Source organism: Petromyzon marinus, chromosome 51 (genome assembly GCF_048934315.1).
Source record: "Petromyzon marinus isolate PM22_M1 ecotype Great Lakes invasive population chromosome 51, UKy_Petmar_22M1.pri1.0, whole genome shotgun sequence".
NCBI lineage: Eukaryota > Metazoa > Chordata > Hyperoartia > Petromyzontiformes > Petromyzontidae > Petromyzon > Petromyzon marinus.
In genome coordinates this window covers 7136516-7164040 of record NC_133717.1, presented here as the reverse complement: position 1 = coordinate 7164040, position 27525 = coordinate 7136516, and the positions used below count along the sequence as shown (strand labels likewise).

At 52.7% G+C, this 27525-nt stretch overlaps 1 protein-coding gene across 5 annotated transcripts; it reads left to right on the top strand.

Annotated features, from left to right (window-relative positions):
* The first annotated feature begins 4068 nt into the window (after positions 1-4068).
* LOC116953351 (uncharacterized) lies at positions 4069-27525 on the top strand. 5 transcript variants are annotated; one of them, XM_032973482.2, is made up of 10 exons: positions 4069-4152; positions 5785-5968; positions 8002-8299; positions 9755-9874; positions 10791-10953; positions 12368-12477; positions 17140-17231; positions 17915-18096; positions 18549-18718; positions 26779-27525. In XM_032973482.2, the coding sequence occupies exons 2-10, from the start codon at positions 5822-5824 to the stop codon at positions 27138-27140; spliced, it is 1644 nt and encodes a 547-aa protein (XP_032829373.1). In that variant the 5' UTR covers positions 4069-4152; positions 5785-5821; the 3' UTR covers positions 27141-27525. The 5 variants fall into 5 exon arrangements, with proteins under 5 accessions (XP_032829373.1, XP_032829374.1, XP_032829375.1 ...); XM_032973483.2 differs by having other exon boundaries at positions 4080-4148; XM_032973484.2 differs by having other exon boundaries at positions 4089-4161.

The window sequence follows — 27525 nt, the reverse complement described above, 5'->3', positions numbered from 1 at the left end:
TGGGTTGACAGGTATGTACAGTGAGGAAAAAAGTATTTGATCCCCTGCTGATTTTGCACGTTTGCCCACTGACAAAGAAATGATCAGTCTAAATTTTTTATGGTAGGTTTATTTGAACAGTGAGAGACAGAATAACAACAAAAAAATCCAGAAAAACGCATGTCAAAAATGTTATAAATTGATGTGAATTTTAATGAGGGAAATAAGTATTTGACCCCTCTGCGAAACATGACTTAGTACTTGGGGGCAAAACCCTTGTTGGCAATCACAGAGGTTAGACGTTTCTTGTAGTTGGCCACCAGGTTTGCACACATCTCAGAAGGGATTTTGTCCCACTCCTCTTTGCAGATCTTCTCCAAGTCATTAAGGTTTCGACGCTGACGTTTGGCAACTCGAACCTTCAGCTCCCTCCACAGATTTTTCTATGGAATTAAGGTCTGGAGACTGGCTAGGCCACTCCAGGACCTTAATGTGCTTCTTCTTGAGCCACTCCTTTGTTGCCTTGGCCGTGTGTTTTGGGTCATTGTCATGCTGGAATACCCATCCACGACCCATTTTCAATGCCCTGGCTGAGGGAAGGAGGTTCTCACCCAAGATTTGACGGTACATGGCCCATCGTCCCTTTGATGCGGTGAAGTTGTCCTGTCCCCTTAGCAGAAAAACACCCCCAAAGCATAATGTTTCCACCTCCATGTTTTACGGTGGGGATGGTGTTCTTGGGGTCATAGGCAACATTCCTCCTCCAAACACGGCGAGTTGAGTTGATGCCAAAGAGCTCCATTTTGGTCTCTTCTGACCACAACACTTTCACCCAGTTGTCCTCTGAATCTTCAGATGTTCATTTGCAAACTTCAGACGGGCATGTATATGTGCTTTCTTGAGCAGGGGGACCTTGCAGGCGCTGCAGGATTTCAGTCCTTCACGGTGTAGTGTGTTACCAATTGTTTTCTTGGTGACTATGGTCCCAGCTGCCTTGAGATCATTGACAAGATCCTACCGTGTACTTCTGAGCTGATTCCTCACCGTTCTCATGATCATTGCAACTCCACGAGGTTAGATCTTGCATGGAGCCCCAGGCCGAGGGAGATTGGCAGTTCTTTTGTGTTTCTTCCATTTGCGAATAATCGCACCAACTGTTGTCACCTACTCACCAAGCTGCTTGGCAATGGTCTTGTAGCCAATTCCAGCCTTGTGTAGGTCTTCAATCTTGTCCCTGACATCCTTGGAGAGCTCTTTGATCTTGGCCATGGTGGAGAGTTTGGAATCCGATTGATTGATTGCTTCTGATTGATTGCTTTTGTGAACAGGTGTCTTTTATACAGGCAACAAGCTGAGATTAGGAGCACTCCCTTTAAGAGTGTGCTCCTAATCTCAGCTCGTTACCTGTATAAAAGAAACCTGGGAACCAGAAATCTTTCTGATTGAGAGGGGGTCAAATACTTATTTCCCTCATTAAAATGCAAATCAATTTATAACATTTTTCACATGCGTTTTTCTGGATTTTTTTGTTGTTATTCTGTCTATCACCGTTCAAATAAACCTACCATTAAAATAATAGACTGATCATTTCTTTTGTCAGTGGGCACCCGTACAAAATCAGCAGGGGATCAAATACTTTTTTTCCCTCACTGTAAGTAGTGTATAGTGTAGTGTATAGTGTAATGTATAGTAGCATGCCTGTCAACCCATCACGCTGTACCCCGTAGACTTCTACAGGGAAATTGAGTTGTCAGGGCCATACGGCAAAACATTTTTTTTGTCTTTGTTTGTGTTTCTCCCTTGTGATGGGACTCTGTAGAATGAACGTTGAGATTTATAAGGGGCACGGGGTGATCAATAAGGTCTGAATTGATTTGTAATAAGATAGGCACCGATAAGGGGTTGGCAGTTACGAGCAAGTGATAATAATAATACATATTAATCTACATTTGTAAGGCATGCATTTCATCCGTAGATCCGTCTATGGAAAGCATGAAATAAACAGCCTGCAGGGTAAAGGGTTTTGGGTTTTATCGCGTAAATATAATTGCTGTGTCGTTAACCCACCGCCACCCGACACAAACAATTAGCAAGGTTTGTCACGTAAACCAAACGTGCCCCGAGACTCACGTAGATATTGAGAGTCACGTTGAGACCTATGAACCCACATGGAGACCCCTAGACTCACATCGGGCTCTGTATTCGAAGGAGGCACCATCACAGCCATACGAAGATGATAACTCGATGTTATATTGCCGATCAGTAATGACGCCATTGTAAAACAATGCCAGGGCCGCAATGAAACCAGCGTGGTGAAGTATGGTTAAATGTACTCCCACGATCCGTACGGCGTGGAGGGGGGGGGCGGCGAGCCCCTCATCCAGCAGTGGATTGACAGCAGGGGCTGTAGGCTTCCAAAATGAGCACGGAGCAACAGCGTTGAGATAAACGCAAAAACTCTGAGCATCAAACCCACAGCATCAACCCCAGAGCTTCAAACCCAAAGCATCATGCCCACAGCATCAAACCCAGAGCATCAAACCAACAGCATCAAACCCAGAGCATCAAACCCACAACATCAAACCCACAGCATCAAACCCAGAGCATCAAACCCAGAACATCAAACCCAGAACATTAAACCGAGAACATCAACCCCAGAACATCAAACCCAGAGCATCAAACCCAGAGCATCCAACCCAGAGCATCACACCCACAGCTTCAAACCCAGAACATCAAACCCAGAGCATCAAACCCAGAACATCAAACCCAGAGCATCAAACCCACAGCATAAAACCCAGAACATCAAACCCAGAGCATCAAACCCAGAGCATCAAACCCAGAGCATCAAACGCAGAGCATCAAACCCAGAGCATCAACCCCTGAGCTTCAAACTCAGAGCATCAAACCCAGAGCATCAAACCCAGAGCATCAAACCCAGAGCATCAAACCCAGAGCATCCAGCCCAGAGCATCAAACCCAGAACATCAAACTCAGAGCATCAAACTCAGAGCTTCAAACCCAGAGCATCAAACCCTGAGCATCAAACCCAGAACATTAAACCCAGAACATCAAACCCACAGCATCAAACCCAGAGCATCAAACCCAGAGCATCAAACCCACAGCATCAAACCCACAGCAGCAAACCCAGAACATCAAACTCAGAGCATCAAACTCAGAGCTTCAAACCCAGAGCATCAAACCCTGAGCATCAAACCCTGAGCATCAAACCCAGAACATCAAACCCACAGCATCAAACTCAGAGCATCAAACCCAAAACATCAAACCCAGAGCCTCAAACTCAGAACATTAAACCCAGAACATCAACCCCTGAACATCAAACCCAGAGCATCCAACCCAGAGCATCAAACTCACAGCATCAAACCCAGAACATCAAACCCAGAGCATCAAACCCAGACCATCAACCCCAGAGCATCAAACCCAGAGCATCAAACCCAGAGCTTCATACCCAGAGCTTCGGTGTCAACTAATGAACCCAACCCCAAATACGATCGCTCCAATGCAGCCGTGGGCAGCGTGTCAGCTCCTCCTCGTCCTCGCTGTTGTTGTGAACTCACGGTCCTCCTTTGTTCCGAGTCACGGCTTTGGCTCAAGCGAACCGGTTTAAAGCCACGCCGAGCTTGAGACGGCGGCTCGGGGCAATGGTCACGGCCCTGAGTCTCAAGCTCCTGTGAGCCTCTGTGAGTGTGTGCCGGTGTGTGGCTCTTCCCTCCAACTCTGCCACGACATATACCGCCCCTCCTCCTATTCCCTCTTCCCTCCTATCCCCTCTACCCCGCCCCTCCCCTCTAATCCAGGCGGTGACTTTATCCACCACGCATCAGGATGAAATAAAGACACGCTCTTTTTAAACATGGACTGTATTTAATCTATAACATCGGTTTTTTTTATTTAATATTCGTCACTAATTGTATACATTCCGCTGTCGAGGCATCTGAATTTCGGAATGGGCGTGTGTGATTTATGTCGTATTATATTCATCCTACAATGGCTATAATTGTTATGAGATGTATCTTTAATAAATGTATAATTTATATATGCTAATGAGTCACCTGTGCCCCTCCCCCTCCCCCCATCCCACCCCCCGTGTACAGTATAAATAGCTCCCACGTGATTGGTCGGGGGGCGCGTGCTGGAGTGGCTTTGCAGGCGTGGGTAATGGCGGTAGGGTGTAGGGTGTAGTTGTGGTGCGTAGTTGTGGTGCTGGGGTGTGAGATGGCGGTGTGGTGTAGTTGTGGCAGTGGGGTGTGAGATGGTCCAGGGTGTAGTTGTGGTGCTGCATGGGGTTTGAGATGGTGTAGGGTGTAGTTGTGGTGCTGCATGGGGTGTAAGATGGCGGTGTGGGGTAGTTGTGGCGGTGGGGAGTGAGATGGTGTAGGGTGTAGTTGTGGTGCTGCATGGGGTGTGAGATGGCGGTGTGGTCTAGGGTGTAGTTGTGGTGGAGAGGTGTGAGATGGCGGTGTGGTGTGCGAGATGGTGTACGGTGTAGTTGTGGCGGTGGGGTGTCAGATGGCGGTGGGGTGTAGTTGTGGTGGTGGGGTGTTTGATGGTGGTAGGGTGTATTTGTGGTGGAGGGGTGTGAGATGGCGGTGTGGTGTAGTTTTGCTGCTGTGTGATGGTGGTGTAGTTATGCTGCTATGTGATGGTGGTGTAGTTATTCTGCTGTGTGATGGTGGTGTAGTTATGCTGCTGTGTGATGGTGGTGCAGTTATGCTGCTGTGTGATGGTGGTGGGGTGTGAGATGGTGGGGTTTGTTGAGGGTGGCGATGATGGTGGAGGTGTTGAGTGGCGGCGGCTGGGCGATGGGATCTGAAGGTCGCCTGTTGTGGGGTTGTAGGGTGACGGTCTGGTGTTGGTGTAGCGTGTGATGATGGTTGTGGTGATGTTATGGGCACAGTAGTGGGGCACAGGTGGTGCATCGGCCACTCCATCTCGGTCAGTCGACCCATGGCACCTGGGCCTGCCCCGTGGCCTGAACGTGCACCTAGCCTGGCACAAGCGCCGTGGGGACCTCATCGCAACTTAGTGGCGAATGGTGGTTGTTGTTTGTTGATGTTCTAGGGAGTGGTTAGCGCGCTGCGCTACGAACCCTGCGTCCCAAGTTCGAATCCCACTCGCGATTATCTGAACCGGTCCTGGGCCTCCCCTAGATCGACTCGGCCTCAAATGAGTACCTGGGACGGTGTGTAGACATCGCCAGTGGGGAGACAAAGGCGGTCGGGCGTGGTGTTGGTCACCCACCCCTTCGTGTGCCGTGCCGGCCTTCATAGGTGCTCGCTAACAACACTTGCCCCCTATAGTCTGTTCAGGCTACAAGGGGGCATTTTGTTGTGTGTTGCGGTCATCTCAGTCGGGCAACCCATGGCACCTGCTGGGTCTGTTTCCGAGATCTCCTGTCAGCGAGCCTTCGACACTTCACGTGGCCTCAATGTGCACCTAGCCTGGCACAGCCGCGTGGTACCGTCACCGTCAGTGTAGAATGGCGGGGTGTTAGTATTGGTGTGTGTACGAGGAAGGTTGGCACAGGTTGTGGTGGTGGTGCTGCATCGACCCGTCATCTCAGTCGACCACCCATGGCACCTGCAGGGTTTATTCCGTGACCTGCCAGCGGGCGTTCGACACTCCACGTGGCCTTAACGTGCACCTAGCCTGGCACGGGCGTCGTGGGGACGTCACCGTCACTTGGTGGAGAATTCCTGTTGTTGTTGAAGGGGAATTCATAGCTACTCCTGGCCAGTACTTGCCCCAACAGTCTTGCTAAAGGTGATGCGGGGGGTGTCGGATCAGGTGTTGGTGTGCAGTGGTGCTACGGAGCGGCGTGACGATGACAACCCTGGAGACCTTGAGCCCAGAAGTTCTGGAGGCGATCCTGGAGTTCCTGGACCCCGTCTCGCTCCTCCGCGTCGCCACCACGTGCCGTGCCCTGTACCGAGTGTGCGAGTCCCAGCGCCTGTGGAACCGCCACTGCAAGGTACATGTGGGGACCGGCCTGGTTCCTGGTGTGACGGGGCCTGGTTCCTCGCTGTGACGGGGCCTGGTTCCTGGCAGTGACGGGGCCTGGTTCCTGGCAGTGACGGGCCTGGTTCCTGGCTGTGACGGGCCTGGTTCCTGGCTGTGACGGGCCTGGTTCATGGCTGTGACGGGCCTGGTTCCTCGCTGTGACGGGGCTGGTTCCTCGCTGTGACGGGGCCTGGTTCCTCGCTGTGACGGGGCTGGTTCCTCGCTGTGACGGGCCTGGTTCCTCGCTGTGACGGGGCTGGTTCCTCGCTGTGACGGGCCTGGTTCCTCGCTGTGACGGGCCTGGTTCCTCGCTGTGACGGGGCTGGTTCCTGGCTGTGACGGGCCTGGTTCCTCGCTGTGACGGGTCTGGTTCATGGTTGTGACGGGCCTGGTTCCTCGCTGTGACGGGGCCTGGTTCCTGGCTGTGACGGGCCTGGTTCCTCGCTGTGACGGGCCTGGTTCCTGGCTGTGATGGGCCTGGTTCCTCGCTGTGACGGGGCCTGGTTCCTCGCTGTGAGGGGCCTGGTTCCTCGCTGTGAGGGGCCTGGTTCCTCGCTGTGAGGGGCCTGGTTCCTCGCTGTGAGGGGCCTGGTTCCTCGCTGTGACGGGGCTGGTTCCTCGCTGTGACGGGGCTGGTTCCTCGCTGTGACGGGGCTGGTTCCTCGCTGTGACGGGGCTGGTTCCTCGCTGTGACGGGGCCTGGTTCCTAGCTGTGACGGGCCTGGTTCCTCGCTGTGACGGGGCCTGGTTCCTCGCTGTGACGGGGCTGGTTCCTCGCTGTGACGGGCCTGGTTCCTCGCTGTGAGGGGCCTGGTTCCTCGCTGTGACGGGCCTGGTTCCTGGCTGTGACGGGCCTGGTTCCTCGCTGTGACGGGGCCTGGTTCCTGGCTGTGACGGGGCCTGGTTCCTGGCTGTGACGGGGCCTGGTTCCTGGCTGTGACGGGGCCTGGTTCCTGGCTGTGACGGGGCTGGTTCCTCGCTGTGAGGGGCCTGGTTCCTGGCTGTGACGGGGCCTGGTTCCTGGCTGTGACGGGGCCTGGTTCCTGGCTGTGGGGGGGGGGAGTGTGGCGGTGGATGGGGGTGGAGGGGGGGGCGGTGGAGGTAGGGGGTGTGGAGGTAGGTGGAGGGGGGGGTGGAGGTGGAGGGGGGGGTGGAGGTGGAGGGGGGGGTGGAGGTGGAGGGGGGGGTGGAGGTGGAGGGGGGGGTGGAGGTGGAGGGGGGGGGGGGGTGGAGGTGGAGGGGGGGGTGGAGGTGGAGGGGGGGGTGGAGGTGGAGGGGGGGGTGGAGGTGGAGGGGGGGGTGGAGGTGGAGGGGGGGGTGGAGGTGGAGGGGGGGGTGGAGGTGGAGGGGGGGGTGGAGGTGGAGGGGGGGGTGGAGGTGGAGGGGGGGGTGGAGGTGGAGGGGGCGGTGGAGGTGGAGGGGGCGGTGGAGGTGGAGGGGGCGGTGGAGGTGGAGGGGGGGGTGGAGGTGGAGGGGGGGGTGGAGGTGGAGGGGGGGGTGGAGGTGGAGGGGGGGGTGGAGGTGGAGGGGGGGGTGGAGGTGGAGGGGGATCCAAGGAGAGGAATGAGATCACGTGCTCGCTGTCGTTGGCGAGGAGGCGCGGGTGGGGGGGGAGTCACGTGACTCAATGACCGCCTTCCAGAGGTGAGATGTCGAGGTAGAATAGCAAGGGCACCAGCAGTGATGGAGGGGTTGAAGGGAAGAGAGGAAGGGCACGAGGTGAGACTGGAGCCAGTGAAGGGGTGCGCTGGAAATAGCAAGACTGGGGAGATGAGTGACGGGGGGGGGGGGGTGGTGATGGACTGTGTCGAAGGCTGAGGAAAGATCCAGGAGGATGAGGGTCGAGGAGAGAGGCGAGAATGGGCGGCAGAGTTGGGTTGGAGGATTCCGCACGGTGAGAGGAGGCCAGTTTAAGTGGGATGGGACGGGTGGAATCCACCCCTTCCCCCACCGTGTGCCCCCCACTCAGTGCCACTTAATGTCTGTCCCCCCCCCCCCACTCAGAGCCACTTCTCCGTCTCCATGCCGTCGTATCCCCCCCCCGCTCGCTGCGTGTACCGCGCGCTCCACATGTGGAGCCGCATCCACGCCATGCTGCGCTTCAACCCGCGCCTGCGCGGAAACATGGACCGCGCCGTCGTGTCGCGGCGCCACCCCTCCATCGGCACCCCCTACTGGCTCGGCTGGGTGGCGTTCCAGGGACCCGGCAGCGCCGCGCTGCCCAGGAAGGTGCTGGTGACGGGCAGGGACATGATGCGGCTCTGGGGCGTCACCCCCGCCGATCTCGCAGAGCCACTCCTCGGTGAGGGGTGCCGAGATGTTAACTACCTCGCCTGCTATGCAGGAGGTTGTGGGTTCCATCCCGACCCTGATGCCTGCTGTATATGTGGAGTTTGTGTGTCTCTCTCTCTCTCTCATCACAGGGGCTAGGAGATGTTAACTACCTCGCCTGGTCTACAGGAGGTCGTGGGTTCCATCCCAACCCTGACGCCTGCTGCTGTATATTTGGAGTTTGCGTGTCTCTCTCATCATCATCACGGTGGCTAGGAGATGTTAACTACCTCGCCTGGTATGCAAGGAGGGTCGTGGGTTTGATCCCGACGCTGATGCCTGCTCTATATTTGGAGTCTGCGTGTCTCGCTCCCTGTGGTCACGTGGGTTTTTCTCCCGGGTCCTCCCGTTTTTCCTTCCACATTTTAGAATCAACATCGCGAGTTCAGAGCATTTGTCTGCTATGCATTTCCACGCGATGATAGGCCACTTCGATGAGCTATCATTTGTGGCCAGGTCGCTTGTGAAAGAGCTACGTAGCTCAGTGGGCCTTACCTGGTAAAATAAATAAACTTTTTAGTTTTACGTCCGGAGAGGTCAAGAGGGGGTAACTCTGTCCCGTGTCTGAGTAAAGCCCTCGTTCTGCGACACAGCTGCCTGTTGAAGAGAAATTCGGCCAGCTGATGCTGTCTGCCACATGTTAACCTAGTCCCGGAATGGAACTTGGGTGACTGACCATATTTGCCGCGCTTGCCCAAAAGTATATTTTTGAAGGCTGTACGCTTGGTGGGGGCCAGGGGTTGGGGATCTTTTGGTTGTGTGTTCCTCTCGGCATGTGTATGTGTGGAGCAGTCGCTTAGCGGTTAGCCCGTTGCGCTTTTGACCCGGCGGCCCAAGTTCGATTCCCGCTCATGGCCAACACCGGTGATTATTGTCTGAACCGGTCCTGGGCCTCCCCTAGGTGGCCTCAAAAGAACGCCTGGTGTGGAGTGTGCTAACATCACAAAGGCGGTCGAGCGTGGTGTTGGCCACCCCCCCACCCCCTCGTGTGCCGTGCCGGCCTTCATAGGCACTCGCTAACAGCATTTGGCCAAACAATCTGTGCAGGCTATACTGAGAAACTTTGACCTTGTCTCTTTGTATCGTCTTCCTCTGCATGATTGTTCCATTACCTTTAACCATCATCGTCAGCAGCAGCGGGCATTGTCTATCCACTGCCAGATGAAGACCTCCCCATGCTGTTAACTTCACTCGTTCCTGCCCTGAAAAATCTCTATCGGTCGTTCACTCCTGGGCATCTGTGGACGAAGAGCATGGTAGCTCATCAGAGATTGCTCCAGTATCAATTCATGTTCCGATTCTGATCGTTGGACGCGGCTTATGTATGTCTGTGTCACGCGTGTGTGTCTTGTGTTGTGAGCAAACTGCACTTGCCCCGAAGGGTGTGCTCGGGCTATATGGGGGAACTTTGTCTGTTGCGAGTCAGTCCCAGGCTACGCGGACTGGTACAGAGTCGCCTGCACGGAGCTGCACGCCGCCGCCATCCTGCGCCACGGAGATGCCGCTTCTCTGATGCGTCACGTGCTCAGCGTGCATATAAATTCGAGTACGTGTGTGCGCGCGTGCAGACACACGGCGCACGCGCGCCGACACGCACTCACAGACGGAGCGCACGCACACGCTCTCACAGACACGCGCGCGCGCGCACACCCCAACAACAACGATACCCCGTATAGCCGTTAATAGAATGTTGGGGGCAAGTGCGGCTAGCGAGTGCCGAATGAAGGGGATAACGCAACGCCCGCCTGCCCGCCGTTGTCTCCCTCGTGGCGATGTTTACACGTTGTCTCCCTCGTGGCGATGTTTACTCGTTGTCTCCCTCGTGGCGATGTTTACTCGTTGTCTCCCTCGTGGCGATGTTTACACGTTGTCTCCCTCGTGGCGATGTTTACACGCCGCACTGGGGAAGCCCGGGACCGGTTCACATCAACCTCACCGGTGTTGGTGGCCGTTAGAGCGGGAATCGTACTCGCCGGGTTCGTAGCGCTGAGAACAAATCGCTATACTAACGCTACCCCCTTTGTGCGCGCGAGCACACGTCTACATACACGGGTGGGTGGCCAGCAAGCACTCCCGGCCACCTTTGTCTCCCGAGTGTGCGCACACATGCTCGTGTACGGCATCTCGGTGCATATACACATGCAGATCCACCAGGGCCATTCATCCTTCCTGTACCCCCCCCCCGTCCACCAAACTCCCCCAACGCTACTTTCTCCTTACTCCCCTATCTCCTCCCAGCCCCACATCAGCATCCTCCCCCCACCACCACAGTGCCTTGCCCCTCCTCGCACCGATCCCTCGGCTGAACTTACCCCCACGTCTCGCGCTGCCTGCCGTGTGCGTGCCCGCGACCGTGTGAACGCTCGGGCGCCTGTCGCACCGCGTTTGCGTGATTGGCTAACGCGGCGAGCGCCGGACGCTCGCGCCGCCCTCGACGCACTCCGCTTCCTCTCGCCTCGCAGCGCACCGGCCGCTGGAGGCCGCCTACTCGCTGTACCGCCAGCAGCGCTTCCAGTGGCTCATGGGCGAGCTGCTGCAGGAGACCGTGTCCTCCTCCAGAATCGGGGGCAGCAGTCTGTACGTCCTCACGTGCTGGAGGGGGGACGGCACCGGTCCACCCCCGGGGTAACGACGATCCCCCTCCCCCACCGCCACACCGCTCCCGCGACGCTGCTCCCCCGTGGCTCTGCTTGCGAGTGGCGGCGTGAGTTCCGGCTCGCAGCGGAGAGATCGTGCAACAGCCGCCTGGGTTCACCTCCCCAGGAAGGAGCGGTCCACACCCTCAGCACGTTGAGGACCGCTCACGTGCCAACCGCATGAGAGCAAGCCCCACCATGTGCCTGTGTGTGGGGTGGAGCAGGCCCCGCCATGCGCCCTGTGTGGGGTGGAGCAAGCCCTGCCATGCGCCCTGTGTGGGGTGGAGCAAGCCCCGCCATGCGCCCTGTGTGGGGTGGAGCAAGCCCCGCCCTGTGTGGGGTGGAGCAAGCCCCGCCCTGTGTGGGGTGGAGCAAGCCCCGCCATGCGCCCTGTGTGGGGTGGAGCAAGCAGTGCTGCACCGCGTCCTAGGAGTCTACCCGATCCACAGGCTCGGCGGAGTTCTTCCTCGCCCTCGACACGGCGGGACCGGAAGCGACCGCTTAGCTCGGGGACTTTGTATTCGCTAAATAAAATTTTTATGAAGCGTGACCCCATCTGGATCTGCTGCAGACAGACGCGGGTGGAACCTCGAGGCAGTCGGGAAATAGGCCTCTTGAATTGTGGGTCTCTCTGCGGGTCTGTGGGTCTGTGGGTCTCTTGAGAGGTGATCGGTCGTAGGGGGGAGAAGGGGGAAGGCCTTTCTTGAACCCGGACCTGAATAGAGGGGCAAGCAGGCCAGCAGGACGGGAGTGGCTGGTGGAAGGGGAGTTCCAGACTGTGGGGGCAGCAGAAAAGAGAGAGTGACCCTAACTTATGAGTGCAGTGGACTGGGACCAGCCCTTCTCTAAACCATCTCATCTGCTGCCTCTGTAAGCAAGGGAGTTCACTCTGGAACAAACGGAGGAGGCCAGGTGACTGGAGTGTGATGCTGTGACCGTGGCTAAACCGGATTATTGAGGGTAGCGATTCTTTTTTTATGAATCCGGTCTCAACCACTCACCCTCCCCTCCTGCTGACCTTGATGGTGATGTTGACTATTTTGCCTAGTATGCAGGAGGTCGTGGGTGCGATCCTAGCCTATGTATTTGGAGTTTGCATGTTCTCTCTGTCTGGTGGTTGCGTGGATTCCTCTCGGGGTCCTTTAGTTGTTTCCCGCCACATTTTGGAATCGACATCGTGCATTTTAGAGTATTTGGCTGCTATAAATGTCCACACGATAAGTCACTTGGAGCTATAATTTGTGGCTACGTTGATTCTGAAAGAGCGATAGAGATCAGTGGGCCTTACCAGGTCAAAATTAAAATAGTTTAGTTTCAAATAATGTTTAGTTTAGACCTCTCCTAACCCTTTGCTCAACCTCTGCCCACCACTCTCTGCTGTGTCCCACCCCCCCACCCTGCAGTTCAGAGCGCCCGAAGGTGAGCGATGGGGGGGTGTCGAGAGTGGCCGACATGCACCAGCTAACGCGGGACTATCTGAAGGGGCGGCTCGCCATGGCGGATGAGGAGGCCGGTGAGTGAACCCTCGTCGGTGGAGGGAGATTGTGGAAGTCTGGACGTGGGGATGTAAGACAGGTGTGGTGTGGTGGGATTAGGGGCATGGGGGATTGGGAAAGTTGAGTAAGGAATTCGGGGGGATGGAAATTGGTTGATAGCGGTGGAAACAACTGGAGCATTTGGAAGTGTGGACAAGGCATGGAGAGAGGTGGATGCGGCAATGTGTATTAACTTGAAGGATTAAGTGATGGATGGGGGTGGATTATTAAAAGAGTGTTAGGTGTGTAGAGCCCCAGGGTACAGGGCTGGAGTGGTGGTACAGAATGGAGATTGAGAGGTGATTGGTTGGGGGTAGAGGAGGGTGGTGCATGGGGGGGGGGGGGTAAGAGGGTGGTTGGAGATGGCTTGAAGATGGATCGAGAATGGTGGAGAGGTTTTGAAGGACCTTCAAAGAATGGAGATGAGTGGATGAGGGTGGGGGAGAGAACTTGAGAAGTATTGAGACGGGGGGTGGGTCGGGATGTCCGCTCGCGTGGCCCGACAAACTCGAGTCTGGGTCGCCCGTCACCGCTGTCGGGTCGCCCGTCACTGCTGTCGGGTCTTATCGGCCAGTTAATGCGTTGAGAGTATTTGTCAGTTGCTGTAAATATCCACACGATGATAAACCATACTCTTTGGTTCTATTCGGTAAAGTCACGTAAAAGTGTAAAACAACTAAAAATAAAAATAAAAAATTCACGACGTTCGGCCACAACACAAGTGGCCTTCATCAGGTGAAGGGACCAGACTGTCTCGGACAGCGCTGGAGTGAACACAGCCAAGTTCAGACCACGACCTTTAAGCTGTGTGGGAGGAATTAAGGTGCCTTGACAAAGGAATTAGCATAAAAAATAGCATTTAATTGGCGGACTTAGCATGATTAACGGTGTAGAGGGGGTGAACATGTGCAGACCGGCGAGGGGGGGAGCGGGAGTTTACATATTGATGGTGTGAAAAGGGAATTTAAGCAGCTGCGAAAGTTTTGGATACCACTACTTTAAAAAATATACTGTACCATTGAAAATTAGTTTAATGTTTGGTTCGATTTAGAACATCTTTCCAATGGTTGCTTAATTTGAAACCATCTCGGTTGAAATTGTGTCTGTGTTTGTAAATCTGAATTTCCTCGTGAACAAATCTCTGATAAAAACCCGTGGGTTTGCAAAGAACCTTGGTATCGGAGAAAACTATATCGTGATCACCCACAGCGTTGTAACAGTGATCAGCCACGGCAGAAGAATTCGTTCTGCAGTGTTTCAAATCTGATTTGTGCTCGCGAATTCGGTCAGAGACATGTCGTTTCGTCTCCCCGATATAGCAGTCACCACAGGTGCAGATCAATCTGTAAACTCCGGGGTACTGTAAGTCAGGTTTCAAATTAAGCAACCATTGGAAAGATGTTCTAAATCGAACCAAACATTAAACAAATTTTCAATGGTACAGTATATTTTTCAAGTAGTGGTACCCCAAACTTTCGCAGCTCTTAAAAATTCCCTTTTCACACCATCAATAGGCAAACTCCCCCTCTCCCCCTCGCCGGTCTGCACATGTTCACCCCCTCTATACTGTTCATCATGCTAAGTCCGCCAATTGAATGCTAATTTTTATGCTAATTCCTTTGTCAAGGCACCTTAATTCCTCCCACACAGCTTAAAGGTCGCGGTCTGAACTTGGCTGTGTTCACTCCAGCGCTGTCCGAGACAGTCTGGTCCCTTCACCTGATGAAGGCCACTTGTGTTGTGGCAGAAACGTCGTAAAATTTTTTATTTTTTGTTGTTTTATACTTTTACGTGACTTTACCAAATAGAACAGTGGTTCTTAACCTGGGTTCGATCGAACCCCAGGGGTTCGGTGAGTCGATCTCAGGGGTTCGGCAGAGCCCCCGCCACGGAGGTCCGGACACACTTGAATTATTGTGTAAATTTGTGATGACACACACGGCCCGCTTGGCCATCACTGGCTGCAGATGATCATGCTACACTGCTTGGCCAATCAGCGCTGTGGGGAATTTAGTGCGTACTCAGTAGTCAACGTGTGACTGTTGTTGTCGTACGTCGTGTGATTTCTTTAATATTTTATCCATACTAACTATGTCGGGCAAAAGAAGAAAGTGGTCGGACGAATATGTACAACATGGATTCTCATGTATCACGGAACGTGATGGGAGTGAGCGTCCTATCTGCATGATTTGCAACGCCAAGTTGAGCAACTCTAGTCTTGCACCGGCAAAACTAAAGGAACACTTCTTGAAGCTGCATGGAGACGGAGAATACAAGAACACAACACTTACTGAATTCAGGGTGAAGAGAGCCAGATTCGATGAAAGGGCCACTCTGCCTGCTCTTGGATTTGTACCTGTTAACAAACCGATCCTGACAGCATCGTACGAAGTTGCTTACCTGATCGCAAAGCAGGGCAAGCCACACACCATTGGTGAAACACTTGTGAAACCAGCTGCATTAAAGATGGCGAATCTGATACTCGGAACAGCGGCCGAAGGTAAATTATCCCAAATTCCCCTTTCAAATGACACCGTCAGTGACAGAATAGAAGACATGAGTAAAGACATCTTGGCTCAAGTAGTCGCGGATCTGATTTCAAGCCCGGCAAAATTCAGCCTTCAACTCGACGAAACCACAGACGTTTCTGATCTAAGCCAGCTTGCTGTTTTTGTACGCTATGTGAAAGACGACATGATAAAAGAAGAGTTTTTATTTTGTAAGCCTCTTACAACAACAACGAAGGCAGCCGATGTGAAGAAGCTTGTGGATGACTTCTTCAGAGACAACAATCTTTCATGGGATATGGTTTCTGCAGTTTGTACGGACAGAGCTCCAGTCATGCTGGGAAGAAAGTCTGGTTTTGGTGCGCTAGTAAAGGCCGATGCACCACACATCATTGTGACGCATTGTATTCTGCACAGGCATGCGTTGGCAACAAAAACCTTACCTCCAAAAATGGCAGAAGTATTAAAAACTGTGGTGGAATGTGTGAACTATGTGCGAAAAAGTGCTCTGAGGCACCGCATCTTCAGTGAGCTGTGTAAAGAAATGGGCTCTGAATTTGAGGTACTTCTGCTCCATTCTAATATTCGGTGGTTATCCCGGGGACAGGTGCTGAATCGTGTTTTTGCCATGCGTGTGGAATTAGCCCTGTTTTTGCAAGAGCACCAACACTGCCATGCAGATTGCTTCAAAAATCCTGAGTTCATTCTCATTTTAGCGTACATGGCTGATATATTCGCAGCTCTCAATCATCTCAATCAGCAGATGCAGGGTGGTGGAGTCAATATCATGGAAGCGGAAGAACACCTGAAGTCTTTTAAAAAAAAGCTACCGTTATGGAAACGACGAACAGAGAACAATAACTTCGCAAACTTCCCGCTTCTGGACGACTGTGCAAGTAAGATCGAAGATGTGTCTGGAATCGGAGATATTTCTGTATCCACGGAACTGAAGCAAACAATTGCCACGCACTTAGATGAGCTTGCAAAGTCTCTCGACGGATATTTCCCTACAAGAGAGTCATATCCAGCATGGGTGAGACAGCCATTCACGTTTGCTGTTGAAACAGCAGATGTCAATGATGAATTCCTCGACGAAATCATTGAAATTCAGCAGAGCCAGGTTCAACAGCAACTCTTCAGAACAACAACGCTCTCAACGTTTTGGTGTCGACAAATGAACAAGTATCCAGTTATTGCTAAGAAAGCCCTGGATTTTTTATACCATTTGTTACAACATATCTTTGTGAGCAATCCTTTTCGAGGATGCTGGACATAAAAACGAAGAAAAGGAACAGACTTTGCTGTGAAAATGACATGAGAGTGGCACTTGCCAAGGTGAAGCCACGCATATCTGAACTGATCTCTCAAAGGCAACAGCAGAAGTCACATTGATTTCCAGGTATGTAATTTGTTGTGAGTTTATGCATTGTGTTGGTTTTATTCTTTGAACAAGGTAATGTTCATGCACGGCTCATTTTGTGTACCAGTAAAAAACATATCTACGTCTTGAATTTGAAAAAAATCACATTTTATTTTTCACTAAAGAGGGGTTCGGTGAATGCGCATATGAAACTGGTGGGGTTCGGTACCTCCAACAAGGTTAAGAACCACTGGAATAGAACCAAAGAGTATGGATCCTTGCAGTCACGAAAGCTTCAAATCTAGAGATGATACGCCACTTGGTGGAGCTGTTATTTGTGATGGCCAGGTCTCCTGAAAAAAGAGCTATGTAGCTCGGCGGGCCTTACCTGGTCAGATAAAAAGTTAAGTTAGTTTTAAAGGGTGATTTTTTTTTTCTTTTTGTTTACGTGGGTTGAAACCGGAGCACCCAGAGGGGAACCCCATGCGCACGATGGGGCAATTCGTGATTCCACGCGGATGGAACGGGCGGGGTGTGCACGCTTTGCTGTGCCGCCTTCTCCTGGCGAGCCAGTGTGTACGGGCTCCTCGGCGCCCATGGGGAAGGGGGATTCGCAACATTCCACCCCAACAATGCGGAACGCGAGGCCGGATACTGGATCTGTTATCTGGCAATGGGGAGCTGGGCTTGGCAATGGGGGACTCGTGTTGCAGTACCCGGACTCGCCGCTCTGCCCAACCACGCCGCCTGTTCCCCTGCCCACGGCGATGTAGGCATCGCCACGGTCCGCTACTACGTGTCCACGTGTCGCTCCCTGCAAGTCTGGCTCACCAGCAGGGACTGGACCCAATTCAAGCGGCGAAAGGTGACCCCCCCCCCCCCCCATCCGCCACCGCCAATACCACCGACAAAGACGGACAAAGATCCCCCGTGTAGTTTTAAGAGACTGTTGAGGCAAGTGCTGTTAGTGAGCACCTAATGAAGGCCGGTACGGCACACGAGGCGGGGTGGGTGGTCGGTACCACGCCCGGGCTGCCTTTGTCTCCCCAGTGGCGATGTTTACACACCGCACCAGGTACTCGTTTGAGGCTCAGTCGGCCTAGTGGAGGCCCAAGATCGGTTCAGATGATCCTCGCTGGTGTTGGCCGTAAGCGAGAATCGAACTTGGGTTGCCAGATTCGTAGCTACACTAGACAAACGTGCCCACTCGCACAAGGACAAAGATCCCCCGTATAGCCTTTAGCAGACTTGGAGGGAAAGTGCTGTAAAGCGAGCACCATTGAAGCCCTTCACGGTGCACGAGGAGCCGGTGTGATTAGCATGCCGCCCGGCCGCCTTTGTCTCCCCGGTGTTGATTTTCCACACAAACCACTTCCATCGGCCCGTGTCCCTTGTACGATCGCACCTTGTCAGCCGTGCCGTCCCGACCTTGCTGACCTTGCCCCGCTAAAGATAACCTACTTGCTATACTGCTGCCCGCCCGGCTCACATTGGTTCTTAGCTTTTTGTGTGTTGCGTGCGGCCCTCCGCCCCTCCCCCCCCCCGCAGGTGTACGTGCACACGCTGGTGGGGGCGGTGCGTGCCCTGCAACCGCAGCTGATGGCCGGGCCTGTGAGCCGCAGCACCCTCTGGGACTCTGTGAAGGTCGCATTGGGCAGGGTGCTGAAGCTGCAGAGGGTGGCGCACAACCAGACCCGCTGGGCTCTCATCTACCCGACGCCCTACTACGAGTGACGATTCCGCATGCACACCGCACCCCACAGGACGGTCACCGCGTCGCTTTGTGCTTTTCAATGCGCTCTTGCGGCCGTCTGGAATGCACTCTTCTGATTTTAAGAGGAAGCCACGAGGAGCTATCTCCCCCCCCACCTCCCCTGTACCTCCGATTTAGCACGGTTGGCTATGTATGGTGCGAAAGAAGTTCAACATACACACAGACAGCTCCCCCCCCCCCCACCCCCCCCAGTATAGCCTTAACAAACTTTTGGGGCCAAGTGTTAGCGAGCACCTAATGAAGGCCGGCACGGCACACGTGGGGGGTAGGTGACTACCACCACGCCTGGCCCCCTTTGTCTCCCTAGTGGCGATGTTTAAGGCTCCCCGACACCTGTGCACACCCACAACTATATTACATCCACATCCCCGTAAGAGTGTGCCTGTAACCTGCTTCCGTCCCCCACAGGCTGTACATGCAGACGGGCCGTGCGGAGTACCTCGTGTGGCTGCGCGACTTTCTGTCGCGCAAGTGGCACGTCAGCCAGTGGCTGTGCCACGCCGAGTACGCGTGGCTCCGCGAAGCCCTCTCCCCCGCGGCCAACCAGCTCCTTGCGTTCCACACGGAGATCTCCGGCGGTGAGACCCATGGGGTGGGGGGCGGGATGTTGTGTTTGTCGTGTACTTTTTTTACGACCGTCTGCAGGTTCCATGTTCATCGGTGGGTTACATGCTGATGCATGCGTTTCTGTGTTGGTGCGTGGGTCTGTGTTAAGTATGGTTCTTTTATGCGAGTCTATAGGTCTCTGTTAGTGCAAGGGTCCTCTTTTAGTCCATGGATGTCTGAGTCAATGGGTAGTGGGGAGTGGTAGCGTAGCGTTTAGCGCTGTGAACCCGACAACCCGAGTTTTATTCCCTCTCACGGCGGTCCTGGGCCTCCCCTAGGTCGACTTGGCCTCAAATGAGTACCTGGTGCGGTGTGTAAACATTGCCACTGGGGAGACGAATGCGGCCGGGCATAGATGATGGCCACCCACGCTCTCGTGTGCTGTGCTGGCCTCAATAGCTGCTCGCTAACAGCGCTTGCCCCAACAGTCGGTTAAGGCTATACGGGGGATCTTTGTGTGTTTTAAAGTCGAATTGTCTTTGTGAGTGACTGCGGTGAGACGTGAGTGTCGGAGACTGCTATGAATTTACTTTGGGTGAGATCGGGAGGGGGCGGGTAGAGGTGAAGTATGGGTGGGGATCAAACACCCCCCCCCCCTCCAACTCCATGTCATCAAGAAGGTCCTTGCCTGTAACGTGGGGCACCTCGCCAGCATTGATTGATTCCAGCTAAGCCTGGCTGCCAAAACCGACCCAGAATGAATGTTTGCTGCTCGTTGTGTTTAAGTCGACGCTGCTGAAGCATTTCAATCCCAATAGGTCCGTGAGGCCGATGGGATTTTAAAACATAAAACAAAAAATGTAGTTTCTACGGCGAGACTGATTTAATGAAGACGTCTCGTCGTCTGCTTATGTTTTAGTCCTCCACTAAATCGGACGGCGGTTAACGTCTGGGATTGAAGGTTGGAAAAGATTGGGTGGCGGGGGGGGGGCGGTTAGAATCGCCCAGTAAACGCCGAACATTGGCCGGTGTACTGAAATTCTAAATCTTGACTTAAAGCTTTCGCGACTGCAGGAATTAATATTCTTGGGTCTTTTGGTAAAGTCACGTAGATAGGTTCAAAGAAAATAACCAAAAGTAACAAAAAACTACGACGTTTCGATCGCAACACAAAAAGCGGTCGTCTGTTCCTTTCTTTGAACCAATCTACGTGACTTTACCGAAAGACCCAAGAATACTGAAATTCTAATTTGTGGTCCTGCTTCAAGCTCCAGCATTGTCCTCAGGGTGGCGCTGTAACGCGAGGGGTCTCACCGGCAATGAAAGGCAACCGACGTGGCGTTTTCACCAAGATTTATAAACATCTGTTTTTTTAAATTTGACTTTGAATGTGTGTGTGTGCTAAACGGATTGTAGTTTTACCACCTTGGAGCTTTGTAAAGTAATTAGATTAGCTTGAACGGCTATGGAATTATTTTAATGTTCACTAGCTTGGGTGCAGAATCCAATTTGGATTTGTGCGGTTTAGGAGACGTAGAATCCGATTACGGGTTAACGATCTCTGAGCTGTAAACGTGCCCCGTTAGAAATACCTCCTACAAGTTGCAGGCTGCACTTGCGTACACCGTGGGGCCTGATGAGAATTGCATTTGTAAAATGTTTTCCTGATGATGACCCAGTTTTTATTCTCATCGTGAATAATTACACTCATAGTGGCTGTTGAGTAACAGGCAAACCCCTTCGATCGCCACCAAAGTGTTTATGGTGAACTAGCAAACCTGTTAATTAAAAGTGGAGTTAACAATGTTGCTGCTCACACATTGCATTGTGGGAGGATTCGTTCTTGTTGAGCTCTCTGCACGAGCACACGTGGCGGCGGGTGCGTCCTTGGGGCCTGTCGCCGCCGTCTCGCGGAAGCGTTCCGTGGTTTCGTTGTCTGCGCTGCGCGACGTCAGCGGACAACGCGGAGCCGTGGAAACCGATATGCCTTGTTGTTAAGCGCTTGGAGCTGGAGAATCTGATTTTGCGCGCTTGGTCACGGAAGACTGCCTGTCGTGACTGCCTTGGCTATGGCATGTGACTGCATATTGTCTGGCTCGGAGATGCAGAATTCGTCGAAAATCTATTATTATTATTTTCATGCTTTGATACTGGGAAAAAAAATGCCCCATGATAGAATCTGTCTCGTTCGCTCAGCCATGGAATCTTTAATGTTAGACTTTGACTCTAATTGCATGCTCTCCACTGGCTTATAAAATCTAGACTCTTCAAACACTTGCAGCAAATGCAGTGTGACTGCACGATTTATAATTGGTGTTTGGCTTGGGCCACTAATACTGATGTTGTCAAAGACATGAAATCGGCCGTTTAAATTTGTGTGGCCACGTCAGGTTGACTTGGCCTCCGTTAGACTCGGTTTACGTGGCGACCGCCGACTGCACGGCGACTGCCTTGGAGCTGTCGAATCGTAACACCCCCCCCCCCCCCCCCCCCCGATGCGCTCAGGGTTAGCGAGCGTGCGCAGTGGTCTCGGGTCGTTTAAGTAACGGGGGGCACTCCCCCGTACGCCGGCGCTCTGCCACGCGGCTATACAAGGGATTGTGAGCGGATGCTTTTTTGCAGTCTGCTTTGCCTTTTGCGTGGCTGGCGAGCTCTGTCACGCAAGCTATGCGAGGTGGGTTAGGAGAAGGAGGAGATGCTGTTGATGTGGTCGTGGCGAGGGTGATGGTGCAGGGTTTCAAATGGATTTCAGTGGTGGAGGGAGGGTTGTGTGGTTGTGGTGCAAGTCAGGGGGAGGTGGTGGTGTTGTGTGTCAGTGTGTCACCGTGTTGTGCGTGGGTCAGTGAGGTTTGTGGTTGCGGTGGCAGGCCTTCGTACAGTGAAGGGAAAAAAGTATTTGATCCCCTGCTGATTTTGTACGTTTGCCCACTGACAAAGAAATGATCAGTCTATAATTTTAATGGTAGGTTTATTTGAACAGTGAGACAGAATAACAACAACAAAATCCAGAAAAACGCATGCCAAAAATGTTATAAATTGATTTGCATTTTAATGAGGCAAATAAGTATTTGACCCCCTCTCAATCAGAAATATTTCTGGCTCCCAGGTGTCTTTTATACAGGTAACGAGCTGAGATTAGGAGCACACTCTTAAAGGGAGTGCTCCTAATCTCAGCTTGTCAACTGCATAAAAGGCACCTGTCCACAGAATCAATCAATCAGATTCCAAACGCTCCACCATGGCCAAGACCAAAGAGCTCTCCAAGGATGTCAGGGACAAGATTGTAGACCTACACAAAGCTGGAATGGGCTACAAGACCATTGCCAAGCAGCTTGGTGAGAAGGTGACAACAGTTGGTGTGATTATTCGCAAATGGAAGAAACACAAAAGAACTGTCAATCTCCCTTGGCCTGGGGCTCCATGCAAGATCTCACTTCGTGGAGTTGCAATGATTGATCATGAGAACGGTGAGGAATCATCCCAGAGCTACACGGGAGGATCTTGTCAATGATCTCAAAGCAGCTGGGACCATAGTCACCAAGACAACAATTGGTAACACACTACACCGTGAAGGACTGAAATCCTGCAGTGCCCGCACGGTCCCCCTGCTCAAGAAAGCACATATACATGCCCGTCTGAAGTTTGCCACTGAATGATTCAGAGGACAACTGGGTGAAAGTGTTGTGGTCAGATGTGACCAAAATGGAGCTCTTCGGCATCAACTCAACTCTCCGTGTTTGGAGGGGGAGGAATGCTGCCTATGACCCTAAGAACACCATCCCCACCGTCAAACATGGAGGTGGAAACATGCTTTGGGGGTGTTTTTCTGCTAAGGGGACAGGACAACGCATCAAAGGGACGATGGATGGGGCCATGTACCGTCAAATCTTGGGTGAGAACCTCCTTCCCTCAGCCAGGGCATTGAAAATGGTTCGTGGATGGGTATTCCAGCATGACAGTGACCCAAAACACGGCCAGGGCAATAAAGGAGTGGCTCAAGAAGAAGCACATTAAGGTCCTGGAGTGGCCTAGCCAGTCTCCAGACCTTAATTCCATAGAAAATCTGTGGAGAGAGCTGAAGGTTCGAGTTGCCAAACGTCAGCCTCGAAACCTTAAAGACTTAGAGAAGATCTGCAAAGAGGAGTGGGACACAATCCCTCCTGAGATTTGTGCAAACCTGGTGGCCAACTACAAGAAACGTCTGACCTCTGTGATTGCCAACAAGGGTTTTGCCACCAAGTACTAAGTCATGTTTTGCAGAGGGGTCAAACACTTATTTCCCTCATTTAAAATGCAAATCAATTTATAACATTTTTGACATGCGTTTTTCTGGATTTTTTTTGTTATTCTGTCTCTCACTGTTCAAATAAACCTACCATTAACATTATTGACTGATAATTTCTTTGTCAGTCGGCAAACGTACAAAATCAGCAGGGGATCAAATACTTTTTTCCCTCGCTGTAGATGCTCGCTAAAATGCACTCGCCCTAAAAGTCTTGACGCTGTAATGGGGATGCTTTGTGAGTGGCGACTTTCCCATCCTCCACGCACCATTCGGGAGTCTCTTATCACCACGAGACGGTGTTAGGATTGTGAGAGGTGATGAAGTTCAGGCCGGTAGTGGTGTTTTTTTGGGTTGTTGGAGAAAGTGTGTGGTGGTCGTGGTGCCATGGCTCGTGGCTGTGGTGGGCCTGGGGTTAGCGGTTGTGCTCTTGGTTGGTTGGGGCGGGTTGAGTTGATGGGGTGAATGTTTGGTCGGAGCTATAGGGAAGACTGGCAGAATCCAGTCCCACGGTGGGGTTGTCTGCACGCAGTGCCGTCTCTAATTGCACAATCTCCCGACAGCGCTCCAAACCTGATGTGGGGGGGTAGGGGGGGGGGCTCCATGCCGGGCCTAGGCCCCCACAAATCTGTGTCCTCTGTGACGATTTTCTTGAAGCATCTCTCTCCATCTCAGACTCCATCCACTCACTCCATCCGTGACGCGTCATGCCCCCAGGCGCACTTCACTTAGTTTTTTTTGCTCTACCCCAGTTTGGCATGTGTTGGTTTTTATTAATATCCATGTGTGTCCTCTAATCCCCACGTGTTCCCCCCTCGCTCTCTCTCGGTCTCATCCAGTCTAATTCCAGGCACGCATCTCCTCCCCTGTGCATTCATCATCATCGTTGTCGTGGGCTATCCCCCGAGTGGCCAAAGATCACCAAGGTTGTCCGTTGCTTGCGCACATTCTGTCTCGTTGCTCCAACTCCAATCCGGCATCTTTCCACGATTTTCTGAACATGCTTTTTCCGCTGCTGGATGAAAATCTGAGTGCTGCTCCTTCCTGTCTCCGATGTAATTCCAATTATTAATCTCTCCCACGCATCATCATCATCATCTTGGGCGATATCCATTGCTGGATGAATACTAAACACGGATTTATTTTTAAACCTGCACGTGTTCTCCTAATCCGTGCGTTTTAATCTCCCGGTCTCTCGCGATTCCGAGCGCCCATCTGCTCCAGTGTGCCGCTTCGTTATAATTTTAACGGAACATGAACAGGGAAAAGTGAACGTCTCTGCCTTCCAGGAGGAGTTCAAGCGGTCGCCCTGTGCCGTGCCGTGGAAACTGGATGCGAGGTTGTTTTTGTGGCCCACTGCCGTGGGGTCACGAGGGGTCATGCAGGGTTACACAAGGTCACTCGGTGGTGGGTGGTTTGGGGGGGACTTTCTTCTGATCCGTTCCATCCTCAATAGCCTTGTACGTGTTTTTTAGCCAGTTTTTGTTACCGTGTGTGTACGTGCGACCGCGCCGCTGTCTTACCCCTGCCTATGTTTGGTCTCGTAAGTCTTGCAAGGAGAGCACTTGGGTGAAGGAAGGGGGCGGGGGAATTGCGTGTGGCTGTGGCTGGTCTGGGGTCCGTACACGTGTGTCCGTCCGTACACGTGTGTCCGAGCCGAGTAAAAATGAGACGCGCACTCTTGGGCAACAGAGCGGCGGCGTGCATCGTGCGCCCTACCCTGGCGTGGCACAGGTGGCTGTTGTTGATGATGATCCCCAGTTTAACCTTTGATCGGGGGGGGGGGGGGGTGGTGGAGAGCTCGTGGTTCATCTGCTGCGTCCCCCGTTTATTCTGGAACTTTCTTCCCCCAGCTGACCGTCCCGCTTGGCCCCCGCCGCCCCAAATTGCAGGTTCAATAACTCTCTCGTGTTTCCTCTGCCAATTACCTCTGCCTGTCTCTCTCTCTCTGTCTCCATCTATCGGGAATAATTTAACATGTTTAACTGTGGCACGCGCGCACACGGCGAAGGTCGCTTGAGTCGTTTGCCCGATAGGGGCAAGGTGACCAGGAAAGGGGACACCGGAATGGAAGACACCATCCCCCCCCCCTCCCCCCCCCCATAAGGTTAAGATGAGCAGCAGGATGAGGGAGGAGCATCGGCCAGGAAGAGGAAGGGAGGGTGAGAGTGAATTTTAACTTGTATCCTTTCGAGGCATGGGGGGGGGGGGGGGGTTCGATCCCGACCTTGACGCCTGCTGCTGTATAATTGGAGTTTGCGTGTCTCTCTCCGTGGTTGCGTGGATTTTTCTCTGGGCCCTCTGCGTTTTTCCTCCACGTTTTAGAAACCGTGCGTTTTTTTTGTTTAAAGATTCTTTGGCTGCTGTAAATGTCCACGTGATGAGCCACTTTTGTTGAGCTGTCATATGTGACAGCCAGGTCGCTTCTGAAAAAAAATAATACAAAGCTAAGTGGGCCTTGCCTGGTAACACATAAAAATTGTACTTTTTTCTCCCAAGTTTACCTTTCCTATACTTTCGTGTTTTTTGTATTTGTTGTAAACGCTCTGACCCACCCTTGCTGGACATCTGTGAAAAAGGACTTTGCAGCTCATCGTATTTCTCCAGTAATTAAGATTTTGTGTAGGAAATGAAGGGAAAGAGCGGAGTGAGCAGGAGCGAGGAGAGGAGTTCCCCATAGTGGCGGGGGCTGACCAAAAAAGTCACGTGGTGTATGGGAGGCTTGCGTTTAATTTCCATCGATTTGCCTGTTGTGTCAATACAGGGTCTTGAACATAACTGGTGTAAAAAATGTATTTAAAGCTTTTGTGACTGCAGGGATTCATATTCTTGGTTCTTTTGGTAAAGTCACCACGTAGAAGGGAAACAATAAAATAATAGAAAATCTAAACCAATAAAATTATCACGACGTTTCGACTGCAATACAAGCAATCGTCATCAGGTGTGAAAACCACAACAAGAATATTCTTAGCTCTTTCGGTAAAGTCACGTTGAAGGGAAACAAAATAATAAAATATATATTAAACAATAAAAATATATATTAAACAATAACACAAACGGTCGTCATCAGGTGTGATGACGACCGTTTGTGTTATGGTCGAAACGTCGTGAGAATTTTTATTGTTTAATATATTTTATTATTTTATTGTTTCCCTTCAACGTGACTTTACCGAAAGAGCTAAGAATATGAATGACTGCAGTCACGAAAGCTTTAAATCAAAATTTGAACCAAGAATAATACATAACGGGTGCGTTTGTGTGTCGAAGCGGTGGTGTAGCAGGTGGCGCGCTGCACTACGAACCCCGGCGAGACGAGCTTCGGTTCCCGCTCGCACAAGCGGCGATTTATTTGACCCGTTCCTGGGTCTCCCCTAGTTCGGCTCGACCTCAAATGAGTACCTGGTGCAGTTTGTAAACACCGCCAATAGGGAGACAAAGGCGGCCGGGCGTGGTGCTGGCCAACCACCCCCCTCGTGTGCCGTGCCGGCCTTCATAGTTGCTCGCGGACAGCACCTGCTCCCAGCAACCCTGTCTAAAACCCATCCTTTTTCTCCCAAGCCCATCCGAGTGCTACTTCCCGCCCCTACCCCTAATCACGATGCCTGTCGCTACTCCCGCTCCCCGAATATGACCAGCCCAGCCCCTATTTTTGTATTTGCCGTAAGGCGCTTCATTTGAAATCTCCGTTACATGTTAAGATACTGGGGGGGATCTTTGTCATTTTGCTTGTGGCTGCGGCAGTGTTGCCCACGCTCGCTTTCTCTCGCTGCTCGTGGTGTAATTCAGTCCGTCTCTTCCCCCCCGCCACAGGTGACCTGCACGGCGATTGCCCTCTGAGCTCGCTGAAACGGTGCCTCTGGCTCTACCTACACACAGGGCATCATTCGTTCTGCGTGCAGCTGACCAGCGCGCTCTTGTGCGAGGCTCTGTCTTGGAGTCTGCTCGCGCCGCCCCCTGGCCCGCGATCCCCCCTGGGCCCGCTGGGCCTCCTGGGCCCGCTGGGCCTCCTGGGCCCGCTGGGGCACGTGTTCACTCTGAGCAACGCGGTGCTGGCTGCGCCCCACCCGGTTTCCTGTTCGTGCTTCGCAGACCTGGGTGACGCTTGGCCAGTGCCACAACTGAACGTTTGCCAGTGCGGCGTTGGTGTGGTGGCGGGGTCGAATCTGGGGTAGAGGTGGCGGTAGGGGGATGTTGATGCAGACACGGGGCGTGATTTCAAATAGAATATCTGTTTTTGGGGGGGAGGGCCCAAGCTGTTCCACCCTGCCCCCACTCCTGACAGCGGATGCGGGGGGGGCGGGGGGGGGTTGAGTAATATTTTCTGCATCTCAGCCCCGGGCAGCTCCATCCGAAAACTGAATTCCTTTAATTCTCATTTTAACGTTGCGCCCGCTATTGTGGACACGTGATAGTCGTGTCCTGCTCTCTGTTTAAAAATGTTTTTATCGTTTTATACCTTGTTTTTAGTGGGGGGGGGGGGGGTGGTTCTTTTCAAGTTGACTTTTAACATTGTTCTGGTAGTTGGTATTTTACTATGGCAAGAGCAGTGTGTGTTTT

What these genes read in the sequence shown, in the direction of transcription:
- LOC116953351 (XM_032973482.2), top strand. Translation starts at nt 5,822, where the DNA reads ATGACAACCCTGGAGACCTTGAGCCCAGAAGTTCTGGAGGCGATCCTG. An exon ending in TGTGGAACCGCCACTGCAAG is followed by an intron (nt 5,969 to 8,001) that starts GTACATGTGGGG and finishes CCCCCCACTCAG; the next exon opens with AGCCACTTCTCCGTCTCCAT. An exon ending in CAGCGTGCATATAAATTCGA is followed by an intron (nt 9,875 to 10,790) that starts GTACGTGTGTGC and finishes CTCGCCTCGCAG; the next exon opens with CGCACCGGCCGCTGGAGGCC.